At 46.5% G+C, this 14152-nt stretch overlaps 1 protein-coding gene across 9 annotated transcripts in view; it reads left to right on the top strand.

Moving 5' to 3' along the window:
* aplp2 (amyloid beta (A4) precursor-like protein 2) overlaps positions 1–14152 on the top strand; it is a 49096-nt gene that overhangs the window by 24243 nt on the left and 10701 nt on the right. For 8 of the 9 annotated variants that reach the window (XM_030745091.1, XM_030745087.1, XM_030745090.1 and 5 more), the window contains exons 2-9: positions 1893–2066; positions 3689–3818; positions 8476–8588; positions 10043–10260; positions 11269–11465; positions 11817–11984; positions 13439–13572; positions 13880–13954. In XM_030745091.1, coding sequence (XP_030600951.1) covers positions 1893–2066; positions 3689–3818; positions 8476–8588; positions 10043–10260; positions 11269–11465; positions 11817–11984; positions 13439–13572; positions 13880–13954 — 1209 coding nt within the window. The remainder of the gene's footprint in view (positions 1–1892; positions 2067–3688; positions 3819–8475; positions 8589–10042; positions 10261–11268; positions 11466–11816; positions 11985–13438; positions 13573–13879; positions 13955–14152) is intronic. The other variant, XM_030745092.1, reaches the window with a different exon arrangement.

Here is a 14152-nt window from a genome sequence, read left to right as displayed (position 1 = left end):
CACCAACACAACAGCTGCAGCCTTCCAGGTGTAGTCGGGCTGTCTCCGTGGCCCTTAAACACTCTGAGAATCACAGCAGTGAATCCTCCTCCATCTGTTGTAACACAGTAACCAGTATACCTGCTTCAGTCATCACATTACTGCACAAAGGCAGAATTTCCTGAATAGAGCAGTTTGTCTGGTCAGCAAGTAAAATATATCAGCATGTTTAAATACACACATATATAATGTGTCGGTTGTGAAGCGTCCACCTTCATCTTGAAACCTTTTCTGTGGTAATAATCTAGGTGTTCAGCTTTGAGCCATTTGAGATGAGCAGGTGTTTTCTTCCTGCTTCGAGTTCAGAGCAGGCGGATCGGAGCGGACACGAAGAAGGAAATCTCTGGAGCGGATGAAGAGAGCTCGTCTGTGTAGATGCACATGTCTCCATGTTAATGTGTGTGTTTTTGAAGCTAAATGCACATACATACAGAGGTATGTGTGGGGCTGCAGCTCTATTCAGTGTATGTGCACGTGTCTGTGTCTCTGGCTGTCTCTGCAGCTCATCACACGCTGCAGCCAACTGCTGATTACACAGCACTTGTTTTGTCCTCGCTCTGCTCTGTTCTGCAGCCGTTGTCAGCCCGGGAGCCTGCGCAGAATTAAACAGAGAGCTTTGTCTAACACGCTGTTACCCAAGCGTTCCTCTTCAGCTCTTTTGTCCTTGGCTCAGTGCCGCAGAGGGGACACCTCTGTCCACATCTCCATGTCGAGAACCCAGCAAATGGTCAGAAATCGGTCCCCGCTGGTTGCCTTGATCTCTCTCTCCGGGGCTGAAGTCTGTTTACTCAGTCCGATGAAATGATGACAATCAAGAGGGCACCAGTTCCGTTCCACTTCCTGTCTGGAGGCTCCCCAGTGTGTGCTTTGGAATAGTTTGGCATGCAGAGCTACATCGCCTCACTGATTAATTAGAGATGCCTGTGCTGTAGCACCCCTAACATCAGCAGGCCGTGACTTATTGTGTCAGTGAGGTGCTCATGCTAGACATACATCAACCATATGAAAGTTAATCGTGTGAAAGGTGGTTGCACAGTAGTTTTGAACGTTCGTGAGCAGTGTTCAGTTCTTCTGAATGAAGGGCAGGGAGCTGGTGTTCAGACTTGCTGCTTGCTTAAAGAGGAACTGCATTGTTTAGTAAATCATAAAAGACTGTACAAAGATAGCAGAAACAAACAGTTATGTTCAAAGGGTGGGGAAGTAAACAAAGATGGGAAACGCCATCAGGAAGAAAGAAATATTCCAGGAATATTTCCAGAACGTGCTGAACTACATATCATCATTATTATTTTACACCTGCGGGTCTCGTTCTCATGTGTGTACAGCTGAGCTGATGGTGCAGAGTGTGTACGCCGTTTACTTTGATGAATAAATGATCTCTGCTTTGTTTGGTCCCAGGAGGACCCGACAATCAAAGCTCCGCCTTCAACTAGGAATGTCCTGGTTTCCGAGGCGTGACGGACTGCAGTTTTTTCTCCCTGTGAAGCCTCTTAGTTACTCGGTGCGCATCAGAGCCAAAAACGTTGTGCACAAATCCAATCAAACCTCCACTTGTTTAACCATCCACCCTGCCAAATATTCCCCAGGTGCAATTAATTTGTCTGCTGTCTGAATCCCTCTGCTCTCCCAGCACTGCAGCGGGGAGCTGCTGCAGCAGCCAAGACGTGCACGACTATATTACAGTACATAAGCTGGACCTGCTTCATCCGAGCAGACTCCACAGTACAGAGTGCTGTTGTACTGTGTTGTACTGAGATATGGAAGCGGGGCAGGCAGACTGTCAGCCGGTGTATTCCCACCTTTTACAGTAACCGAGTGTTTTAACCCCCGTTTCCCCCCTTGTCCTTCTGCAGGCACTGGCAGCCAACGCAGGCACAGGGTTTGCCGTGGCCGAGCCGCAGGTGGCGATGTTCTGTGGTAAGCTCAACATGCACATCAACATTCAGACCGGCCGCTGGGAGCCCGACCCGTCCGGGACTAAGAGCTGTGTGGGAACCAAAGAAAGTGTGCTGCAGTACTGCCAGGAGGTAAGACACTGTGACACACACACACACACACGCGCGCCTTTATCCCGGCAGCCTCATGGACTCTCACGGTTCATTAAATCAGACGACCAGAGACCAGAGAGGCTGATGCTGCTACCTTTTTATATGGCTATGAAAATAATCACATTTAATTTCTGTAACACTTTTGTCTTTGAATGATGATCAGCTCTAGATCATCAAGATAAAGCAGTTATTCTGTTCTGCAGTAATCTTTCCTGTTACCTCTTAATTAAGCTGCCAGAGCGGCATATTTATTTATAACACGTATTTAGTCTTTTCATTTGAATTATAATTAAAATTCGGGGAAGTTAACGTACTGGACGAGCTTAATTTGTTAAAGTCTTTGAGTGGTCACGTTAAACAATCTTGATCTGAACACTGAAGTAACTGTGAGGATGACTTCTGCAGTAATTCAGTCGTTAAGGTGTCGTTTAGTCCCGTTTTGTGCCGCAGCAACAGAGAAATGTTAACTTCAGGTCTCCATCGCTGTTTTTGAACAGCCAGAGTCAGCGTCCTGCTGAAGCAGAGGGGACGAGGCCTCGACCCTGTGTTTTAGATTATTATGCTGTTTAATTCCTTCTGTAACAATAACCTGGTGATGCAAAACCTTTGTCACATTTTATTTGTGTCTAAATGTAAAAGCTTCATTGTGTCCAGTGGAGTCTTGGAGCCTTTGGTTGGCACGTGTGTCATGGCTAAACCTGCAGTCTACTGTTATTCCAGCTCTGTGCTCCATTTAACAGCTTATTGATGTGTCAGGAAATGTACTAATATACTAATTGACTGAGAATTAAGTGAAAAGAATCCTTTTGTTGGACACACGCCTGTTTGCTGTCTCGTGGAGAGTTAGATGAGAGGCTCAAACCCATCAGAAAAGAAGACATCGTGTTTAATTAGGGAACTTTGAGGCGCTTCCAGGCAGATTTTTCAGCCTTTTTGGCTAAACTCAGCTAACCTGCTTCTGGCTCATGAAAATAGGATCTGCTCAGAGAAGCTGGCTTAGTTTCACAGTAAGTTACCAATAAAATAACAAAGGTGTAATTCCTGGTTTGCTGAGGACACTTCAGTGAGCAGTATTACAGACTAATGTGCACTGAGGAAAGTCAGGTTTCGTTTCACTGTCATTTGTCCCTCCAGAGGCTTTAAGGTGTCATTTACACTGCGCTGGGTGGCTTTTAAATGACCACATCTGGTGACTGTCATTTTCTGAAGCAGCCCCTAAAACAAAGTTTTATCACAACATGGATCTCCTCACTCGTATTTACTCGGTCCTCCCTCTGCACCTCCTCACCCAGGAGGCTGCTGGAAACTGTGTCATGGTTTATTATGCAGCCGTCCAAGAAAAAAAGCAGGCCTGTACATTTTCCAGCAGCCTATCTCAAAAGCTTCAGTTGCGTTTGCCGATGACATTTTGTTGGCATTTGGGGAAAGTGTAAATCATATGCTCTTTCACGGATGAACAGATGGCATCTAGAGAGTATAAAGTGTGGATTAAAGGATCCTACTGAAGCTCCACTTATCGCACCTCTCTCTGACAAACACACACACACACACACTCACACTCCTAGTATTTAATATTTATCGGTGTCTTCTTCTTCCTGCAGATGTATCCAGAGCTCCAAATCACAAACGTGGTGGAAGCCAACCAGCCCATCCGCATTGAGAACTGGTGCAAGAAGGAGAAGAAAGTGTGCAAAGGGCACACCCATATTGTAGTGCCTTACAAATGCTTAGGTAAGCTTGTGCACTTGTGAGTGGTTCGAGGGTCGGAAGAAACCGCTTAGATGGTAAATGACCCTTCAAATCTGGATGTTCTTCATTTCCCCGTCCTCTGTGTTATCCATCAGGGTAGAGAGATTAGAGTCTGATGCATCTTAGCCATGGGCAGAGGTGACATGGAGCAATATTGGAGTCTGATTCAGTTGACTAATTCTGGCCTTGAGCTGCAGATTGAGCAGATCCAGGCTGGATGGGAGCTAATGTGTCTCAGAAAGGATGGCTTATGGGCATGAGCCTTTTATTGCTGGGGAGGCTTGTTGAGCAATAAAGCACAATCTTATTTCCCCCCCTCAGACAGTGGCCATAAACTCATACAGACACACAGGGTCAGCAAGAGAGGGTCTGTGAGGAGGCCTGCTTTATTACTCCATTCGCCCGCTGTCATAGACAGCGCTCTCTCTCCTCCATCTCCTGCAGAATCACTGGAATCAGCAGTGGCAACATGGCTATATTCTGCCTTATTAAATGTCAGCTATAGCCCCAGACTATGCAGGCCACATGCCTCTGTGGCCCCTGACTTACAAAAACACAGCACGCTGCTGCTGCCTCTGAGGACTGCAGTGAGACAGAAGTGTGGAGTCTTAAAACGAAGCTTCTCCCTGTATTTGTCCGGCCGTGTCAGGGAAAAAACCCCAAAAACATCTTCCTTCATGCTGCTAACACTTTCCGGCATCCTTCCTCTGTCCAAAAGCCTCTTGCTGATTGAGTTGTGCCGCTTTCCGGGATAAAAAAGCCATTAGCAGTTGCACTGGACTGTGAAATAGGCTACCATTCAAGAGCATTTTTGGCAAAGGCAGAGAGGAGGTTTTGGGAAAATCCATGGGACAGCAAACACACATCCAGAGTGGCTGAGGCAGGAATACAGATGAGAGATCCACAGGCAGAATCGTTTTCCAGAGTTTCACCGTGGCCTGCTCTCATCTGCAGGCCGACTGTTGCACCCGAAACCTTTCAGCGGCAGAGGCACGACTGCCATTTCATTAGGCCAGATTCATTTCCTGCTCTAGAATAATTAAAGGTTCATTGCTCGTCCTTGCACGTTTTCTGTCATCATTGTTAAAGGTGTGTGCACTCATGCCCTATCAATTTACAGAGCCGGCTCTGCTGCTCTGCTGGGCTCCAAATGAGGAGAGTGAACTGAGAAAGCAGAGGAGGCAGATGGAGGAGGAGAGATAAACATAAGGTGTTGGTGAGAAGGAGGCTGTTCAGAGGGTTTCTGCTTAATTATGTAATGGAGCATGTTAGGGGGATTAGTTGGAGGGCTCGGATCATATGCTACATGACACGCCGTGCTTCTGCTACTGCACTGTGCTGCAGTCCGTTACTTGTCAGGCCTCTCTATCATATCAAATGCAATAACAAGTGCTTTTAAATTATTCATTGTTTGCGAGGTCTGCATAATGTTGAAGAGGAATATGGACATCAGAGGTTCCGCCTTTTATTTGTCAGTGTACTTTAATTATACTAGATTCAAAAAGGAATGAAACGCTCCAAAGGGAGGTGGGCTTTAGCTGGAAGGATTTGATTAAAAGGCCTAGACCTGCACCCATGTCAACTTAATAGGTTTATATGAATAATGCATGCGCTAAGGAAGGGGCTCAGTGTAAAAGGAGAGAGATGGGCCGTGCTGTCGTCCATCTTTCCATGCAAAGGCTCAGAGCCACAATCCCTCCATGTTTCCTGTCCTCAAACAAAGGCTCTGCAAATGAATGCGAGTTTTGCTCCGTGTGCTCTAATCCTGCAGCATGATGTCTTTGTCAGAGGGGTCGGGATTATTTTAGGGACTTGTTTGATTCGAACGGTGAGAACAGTGCAGACGTGCACACCTTAAACTGTGGTTATTGTTGGAATTTGCGGGAAAATTCAGACTGCAGATTGTTGGAAAAAACGGATTTATTGAGACAACTTTACGTCTCAGTTTCACAGCTCAGAGGACTTAAACTCTGCTGGTGTTGGTAGGTGTCTGTTTATTTTAGGCATATCGAAGCCTTTTTAAGATATTTCGGGCCTCACAGACTTTTCAGGGAAACGCACAGAACTGCATAACATTCATACACATGCTTCACTTTTCCTGTTGACTGAGTCTGCTGATTGAACAAAGGGCAGCGCACACAATGACAAGTTCTGTTGTCGTAACAGATGCTGAGTCGTGCAGTTGTGAACGCGCCCGTGAAAACCTGGCGCAGTCTGTTAGGATTCCTTTAGCGCTCCACAAATGATTTGCAGAGTCAGAAGGACGAATTTATGTTATCACAAACACAACATTTCATTTTCTGCATGAAACCAGCAGTTAGATGGTTCCATGCTTCTTCCCTCCACTTTAACAGCACCATCCAAATGTAAATGAAAGGTTAGCCACAAAATCAAAGCACACGTGATATTAAACTAGATATACGGCAAAACAGCAGGCGCATTACTGTGTTATTAAAATATATAAATATATAAACTTAACATCTGCTGTCTGTGAAAGGATGAAAAAACATTGTTATGGTACAAACACCGATTTCCTTTGCATATTTTTATTTATTCCAAAGTTCATCCTAAATGTAATGATTACATAGATGTGTGTTATACTGTGACAGATGTCACTGAAACTAATGACCTCATCTCCAGAGTCCTTGAAACACAATAGCCGTGAACTTGACAAGCAGATCTGGATGGTGCTCGATCCACCACCTTCCAGTCAGTGTTAGTCAGTTTGACAGTGTTAGCAAGGGCATCTGATAGATGGCAGGCTAAAGGAAAAGTGGATGAACAGAGCAGGTAGAGAGGAGGTCACAGAGAGAAGAGGATGTGCTCTTATGCACACACTTGCAACTACACAAACTCAGCTTAATGCACAGCGAGCAAGACGCAGCTGCTCACCAAACACTATCATCCATCACCCACTGCAGTGTGACTACATACAGCATCTGCTCGAAGCCCGCTCCACCTCACAGCCAGAGACGCCTCTGAGGGTGAGCGGACGAGACAGAAATGAAAGCGTAAGTGAACGAATCGCTTTGCATCCGGTGGAGAATACGTGGAGCTGAGCGTTACGGGGAGTCCTGCTCATCCGTGAGCTGTCTCAGCGTCTCCCGTCTCTCTGCAACGGAGGGCGAAGTTAGCCGAGTGGAAGAACATTAAATCATTAGCAGCAATAAAATAATGTCAGAATGATTCTCCTACAAAGTGAACAAATGTCATGCTCAGAGTTTTATTTGCAGAAATATCAGTCCATCCATAAAAATGAAAGCAGTAATCATGCAGAATGGCCACTTTAAATGTTTCTGTTATATTATTGGACTGGGCTGTTCTCCTGTAGCGCTCTGCAGAGTCACAGCAGAGCTCGTTTCTACTGCGAGACTGCAAAGAAACAACATTTGGCAAAAATATGGGACATGAGCTGAGAAATAAAATATGGTAGAAGAACAGTGATGGGAGGAAAGAGTATAAACTGTTGAATGACAGACACACACAGACGCACACACACACACACACCATCATGTTGTCCTTGAAATCCAGATGACAGTTAAAATGTTAAATGCATTCTGCATTCTGTATTAATTGGTGTAAGTACAGGACTTGTGGTTACCTTTAACCATTGATGGGTCCAAAGCAGGCACGGGTCTGGGGGGCGGGGTGGGGGTTACTGTACCGCCCAGGCAGGGATGAGAAACAGCTGCTGAGCCCTCTGCTATTTCAGGCTGTCTCCTCTTCCTATCCAACCCTCTCATTTTCCCAAACACTGCCTTTCCACCCTCTGCCCGCCCGCCCCGCCTCGCCTGCGCTCCAGCAGCTCTGCCTCGGGGCCGAGTTCAGGGCAAACCGCTAAATGAGCAGTTACAGGACAGCTCCCAGCCCTCGCCGTGAAACCTCCAGGCCCTCATTTGTGTGTTTTCAGCCCGCCCACTCTTCAGCCACCCTGCTCTCTGCCTGGGCTTTGCTCTAAACCTTCTATTCATCGCGCCCTCTTTCTCGCTCCCTGCCCGGCGCTCCATCTGTTTCTGGCAGCAGCGTTTCTACCTGAGCACCTTGTCACCCTGCCAGCATATCAGCAGTTGCTGTCCTTTTTAATCATTCTTATGACCCCTGCGTCATTTTCTCAGATGCACATGTTTTTTTCCCCATCTTAAATCTATTCATAGGAATTCACCAGAACCCTCTCAAGCCATTTATTTCTCCCAGATCTGCTTTCTGTCAGCTCGCTCTATGAATAAAACATTGCTGAATTGAATTCATCAAGCACATGATGTCATTTACTTGCAGGAAGAGGTTGGACTGCCTCAGAAGAGTCACAGTGTGAAAGCTGATTTAGCCGTTTTGATTGCAGATGGGTAACAGATGCAGGAAGGAGCTGAATCCCTCACAGGTTCTGGGGCAGCTACAGGTGTTCAGGCTTCAGATGCCCTCTGTTACACCCCTGGAATCAAACGTATAGGACCACTGTGACAGCTATGAATTATTCAGTCTTGCCCCCCTTTTTTTGCTCATCATCTATTCCTTTTTAGTCCCACTGTGTGCTTTTTTTTTTCAGAGCCTGGCAGTGCTGTTCGGCAGTGATTAGGCTTTTTCTGGACCGATCGCTGCTGTGACTAACGGGCATATTGGTCCATGTGATTTTCTGTTGCAGTGGGCGAGTTTGTCAGTGACGTCCTTCTGGTTCCTGAAAAATGCAAGTTCTTCCATAAGGAGCGTATGGACATGTGCGTCAGCTATCAGCAGTGGCACGGTGTGGCCAAAGAGGTAAGGAAGGAATGACCTCCTAGGAAGTGCTGGGAGGTGGCGTTTCCTGTGGGAACAGGACATTGTTAGCTTTAACTTAACTTAGAGATTACAGGAGCCAAATTTTAAGTCCCTTCTTCCTCTCACAGCGGTCATACTTTTATTACTTGCCAGTATTTTCGCTCTAATATCCTTCCACCTGTCTCTGAGCGTCTCCGAGGTCCTCTGATCACAGGCGAATGGGGAGTCCTCACATTTCAGCTCCTAATCAGATTAGTGTTGTGGCTGTAATGCAGCTAATCCCACAGAGCTGCTCCAGAGCCACCCCCGTGGGGGCCACTCTGACCACGACAGCAAGCAGCAGCTCACAGAGCCCATCATGGCGCTCCTCGCCTTATGCTGCTTCACTCCTACTCTTTCCCAACAACAAAATAAAAAGGCCAAAGCCCGAGTATCATCTTCAGCCTGAGATTGTAGGGCGTCCAGAAACAACCGGTAACAAAGATGTTACATCTGAGCACGAAGAGGAAAAAGGCGAGTAAGAAAAAGGCTTCAAAAACAGCCTCTCTCCCTCACCACCTGCCACTGAGATGCTCTTAGACAGGGCAGCTAATCCACCACTGCTTCACTGGAGTTTCTCAGCAGCCATCAATTAGAGTGAACTCATTCTCAGTGCTGAAAAATAGGAGTGCAAGACTTTGAAAGCATAGTGTATTTATCACTCAGTCAGTATGAGGAGCTGGCTGTGGATAAACCCGGTCCTCTGCACTGCATCTGAAGTCTGAATCAAATGAATGATGTTTGGTACCAACAGTGGGGAAATTAAGGATCAATGATTCTGATTAAAACATTAAAATTTGCCTCCTTCCTGATTTCTTTGTTGTCACACCTGATATTTAATATTAATATCTTACATATCTGAAATTTGTAAGTATGACTAATATGAAAAAAAAAAATACTTTCTGTACTTCTCAATTATTTTTCTACCTAGATCCGTATCTCACAGTGTTCTCCGCTCTAATCTGTATCGATCGATCTGCAGGAAAGCGAGCAGATTTCTGGTTTCCATTTTTAGTATAGTTTGAATGAGCTTTGGTTGCATCATCTTAAACAGTCACTGGGAGGGGCTGCAGAGGGAGTGTATCTGCTGAAGTGTAATCTCAAAATCATCTGTTATTTTTAAATGTGTCTGCATTAGTAAACAGTGCTGAGTGCATGAAAAAGGAGGTCTTGGCCTTCATATTTGCCCCGACCCTCGTGTTTGTGCCCTGAGGCTCTGTAGATAGATGTTCCACGTTCCTCCTTCCATACCTCACGTACTCCCTTATCAGGCAAGAGTATCGTTGATGTCGAGGTCTTTGAACATCGTCTCGATGAATAAAAGTTAAGCAAATATCGCTTCGTCAAAGTCAACATTGATAAATTGAAAGAGTGTCTGACCCTGTGCCGGCTGCTCTTTTCTTTTGCCCCCTCAGGCCTGTGGCAAGAGCTCCATGGTGCTGCACAGCTACGGCATGCTGCTGCCCTGTGACATCGATAAGTTCCACGGCACCGAATACGTGTGCTGCCCCCCTTCTCGCACTGAGTCGACCCAACCTTCCCTGCCCTCCCAGGAGGATGATGAAGATGAAGAGATAGAGGATGAGGAGATTGATGAGATGGACCTGGACGAGGAGGAGGCTGTAGAGGACAGGTGAGCGTTTGTGAAGGTGGAGTGCAACGCCGTGTGGCTGCATGTGGTTGTGTTCATGAAATTCATTATTATCAGGCTGTCCTAAAAGCTCCCTGAAAAGCCTTCAGCTGATCCAAAATGCTGCAGCTAGAGTACTGACAGGGACTAGAAAGAGAGAGCAGATTTCTCCCATATTGGCTTCTCTTCATTGGCTCCCTGTTAAATCTAGAATAGAATTTAAAATCCTTCTCCTCACCTACAAGGTCTTGAATAATCAGGCACCATCTTATCTCAAAGACTTCATAGTACCATATCACCCCAACAGAGCACTTCTCTCTCAGACTGCTGGCTTACTTGTGGTTCCTCGGATACTTCAGAGTAGAATGGGAGGCAGAGCCTTCAGCTTTCAGGCGCCTCTTCTGTGGAACCAGCTCCCAGCTTGGATTCGGGAGACAGACACCCTCTCTATTTTTAAGATTAGGCTTAAAACTTTCCTTTATGATCAAGCTTATAGTTAGGGCTGGATCAGGTGACCCTGAACCCTCCCTTAGTTATGCTGCTATAGGTCTAGGCTGCTGGGGGGTTCCCATAATGCACTGTTTCTTTTCATTCACCTTATTTACTCTGTTTATACTCCACTGTGCATTTAATCATTAGTTATTATTAATCCCCCCCCCCCCCCCCCCTCAGCAGATGACCCCCCCTCCCTGAGCCTGGTTCTGCTGGAGGTTTCTTCCTGTTAAAGGGAGTTTTTCCTTCCCACTGTCACCAAGTGCTGCTCACAGGGGGTCCTTATGATTGTAGGGTCTTTACCTACAATACAAAGCACCTTAAGGCGACTGTTTGTTGTGATTTGGTGCTAAATAAATATAAAAAAACATTGCAAGCATACTATCCGGCGCGTTGCAAAGGGCGGATATAACCGGGCGTCTGGATGAATGAAAGATCTGTGACACTGATCCGTGGCAGCTGCTCGGTGTCTTTTGATAAATCGCTCCTTTCAATGGCTTACACTTCTTCCCTCATCAGTGAGACAGCAGCTGATGAGCAGCCCACACAGAAGGAGGAGCCGGTAGATGAAGCTGAAGATGAGGAGGAGGAGGATGAGGAGGAGTACCACTACGTCTATGAGGACGAGGATGCTGACAAGGAGGATGAGGTTGAGAAGAAAGAGAGTAAAATGTTTGATAATCAGGACGAGGACAAGACTTTACAAGAAGTGAAAGGTTTGTAATGTGCTTTTAAATGCTTTCACACCCCCTCCCATCATCCATTTCTCCCTTTATAGGCACTTGCCACTGCCCACCTCTTAAATATAATCAAACCTCTGCAACCTTTCAGCTGTATCCAGTTATACCTAAATCTCCAGCAGTCTGTAATTAGATAAGTTGAGCTCAAAGCAGATACTGTGATGTACTGTTCTTCTTTTATCAGACCAAAGGGACATATCACCCTGCCTTATTCTCATAGAAGTCCAGCATCGTGTTGTTAATCTAGTTTCTGTAGTTTTCTGAGTGTTTGGAGTTGAGGCTGCTCCACAAAATGGCCGGTTGACCTAACGAGCTGTCCCCTGGCAGCGGTGTGCACCCTGGAGGCTGAGACCGGCCCCTGTCGGGCCTCCATGCCCCGCTGGCACTTCGACATGAGCCAGAGGAAGTGCGTGCGCTTCATATACGGCGGCTGTGCCGGCAACCGCAACAATTTCGACTCAGAGGAGTACTGCATGGCCGTGTGCAAACGCCTGAGTAAGTGCCACATGACAGAGGCCGCTTTGACCCCGCCCCCCTCTCTCTTTATCTGTTTGTGTCTTTGCTGCAGACTCACTGCTGGAAGCTCTTGAGGATAATATAGATTTAGTAAACAGAGCAGCTGTTCTGCAGCCTTCAGCTCTCACTGCTCCACCTGTTTCCATGACATCTCCTCCACAGCAGTCACATCTGAATGCATTCTGCTTCATTTTCCCACTGATGTCTTAAACTTGGGATCATTTTAACTGATTCATTATTTCAGCGAACGCAACACGATCATCATGCTGCAAACATAAATCTGTTTAAGTCTGATTTCATTTGGGATTTAACTGATCCATGAAGCATTAATCCATCAGGTTGTGTGTCTGTATCACTGAGCATAAAGTCACTTTCATTCACTCTTTTACTATGAAGTGCTCTGTTTGATAAGACGGCATATGGCAGGTTCATCGCCGGCTCTGCTCGATTTTCTGTTAGCAGCATCGAACAGGAAGAAATCACATTAGATTTGATTTTATTTTCTTCGGTCTGCTGCCTCTAAAAGGCCGACTGTCAGATCTTAGTTCTCTGTAGCATTAAAAGAGAAAATCTTCCAATTTTAATTACATTTTAATAAAGAAAAATCATTCCTGCTTTCCCTTCATTAGTGTTCGTCTCTCCTCTGCTCGGACGCTTCGTGTTTGCTCCTCAGTTTCTGTGTGTCTGTCACTAACCTGGATTTCCTGATCACAGAGCGCCGCTGCTATTTTTATTAGCTCATGTCAGCCAGTAGCCACTTTTTTTTCCTCCTCCAGTGATTCACTTTTCATCAGGTTAGGCACAGTTCATGGTCGTAACCAACTGGATTTTTCATTTGCATTAAAAAATGTTTTTAGGAGCTGAAGCTGCAGGTGTCGATTAGGAGTTGAGGCTTGTTTTTAACCCGTGCCTCCCTTTCTTTTTCTTTTTTGCTGTTGAGGTCTCTTCCTGTTTGCCGGCCTGAAGCAGGCCTGTTTTTGCAGGCTGCAGTGATATGAGGAGGAGGATTGCGTGACTGTATAGAACAGAGCCCTCCGGCCTCACCCCCCGTGACCCACTTGTCAAATACGGAGATATTTCTATTAGTGTCGGAGACACGACCTGTCAGCAGGAAGCCGATGGGAAGATGAAAGGAAGTGAAATGGAAAGACTGTCAGATTCCCTTAAATTTATCAGACTAAGGGTGGAGGGACGCCAGTGAGAGGAGTGTTTCTGTGAGGATTCGGGTCCAACTTCAGTCTGCGTTCGCCTTTCGACTCTTTCTCTCTGTGCCCAGTTGTCTGTCCGCCTGCCTGTCTGTCTGCCTGTCTTGCTGCCTACCTGTATCTGCCAGGATCAGCTGGTCTGATAGCCCGTCTCTCTGCTTCTGTGTCAGTCTGTCCGCCGTTCAGTTTGCAGCCCTCACCTCTCACCATCTGTGTCTGAATTTGCAGCCGTGCCCCCGACTCCTCAGCCCACCGATGATGTGGACATCTACTTTGAAACCCCCGCTGATGACAAGGAGCACAGTCGCTTCCAGAGAGCCAAGGAGCAGCTGGAGATCAGACACCGCAACCGTATGGAGAGGGTGAGTCAAGCAGCCAGGATCGGGATTCCTGAGAGGCGGGATTGAGAGTTTTTCCACTCGGCTGCAGTTATCTGTGATCCGTGGATGTACTGGACGGATCTCTATCAGTAAAGACGGTTCGGCTTTTGTGCTGTTGTTGCATCGTTTGCAGTTAGATTGAAAAAGTTATTAAATAACAGAGGAGCGGGGGAAAAAAACAAATATTTTTAGGAGGAAGAGGAGCAAAGTCATACTTGATGTGTTTCTTAGCTCTGTGGCATTTATCTCCACACCATTCCCTCCCCTCGCTGTGCCTTTGTCTCTCCAGGTAAGGAAAGAGTGGGAGGAGGCGGATCGCCAGGCCAAGAACCTGCCCAAGGCTGAGCGGCAGACATTGATCCAGGTGAGACATCGACCCTTTCCCGTGCCCCCCCTTTGTCCCTGTGTTTGAATGAGAGATGATGCCTTACAGACCTTGGGTCCCTCAGTCCCTGTCCCATTAAAGATCCCCGCTCCCTGGCTGGTCTATCTTTATCACTCCAAGGATAAATGAGGACATTGTCTGAACGGGAAAACTTCTAAATGAGTCCCTGAATCCCTC

The sequence above is a fragment of the Archocentrus centrarchus genome, chromosome 13 (assembly GCF_007364275.1).
Source record: "Archocentrus centrarchus isolate MPI-CPG fArcCen1 chromosome 13, fArcCen1, whole genome shotgun sequence".
Classification (NCBI taxonomy): Eukaryota; Metazoa; Chordata; class Actinopteri; order Cichliformes; family Cichlidae; genus Archocentrus; species Archocentrus centrarchus.
The sequence above is the reverse complement of the archived record's forward strand: the minus strand, read 5'-3'. Positions and strand labels throughout refer to the sequence as shown.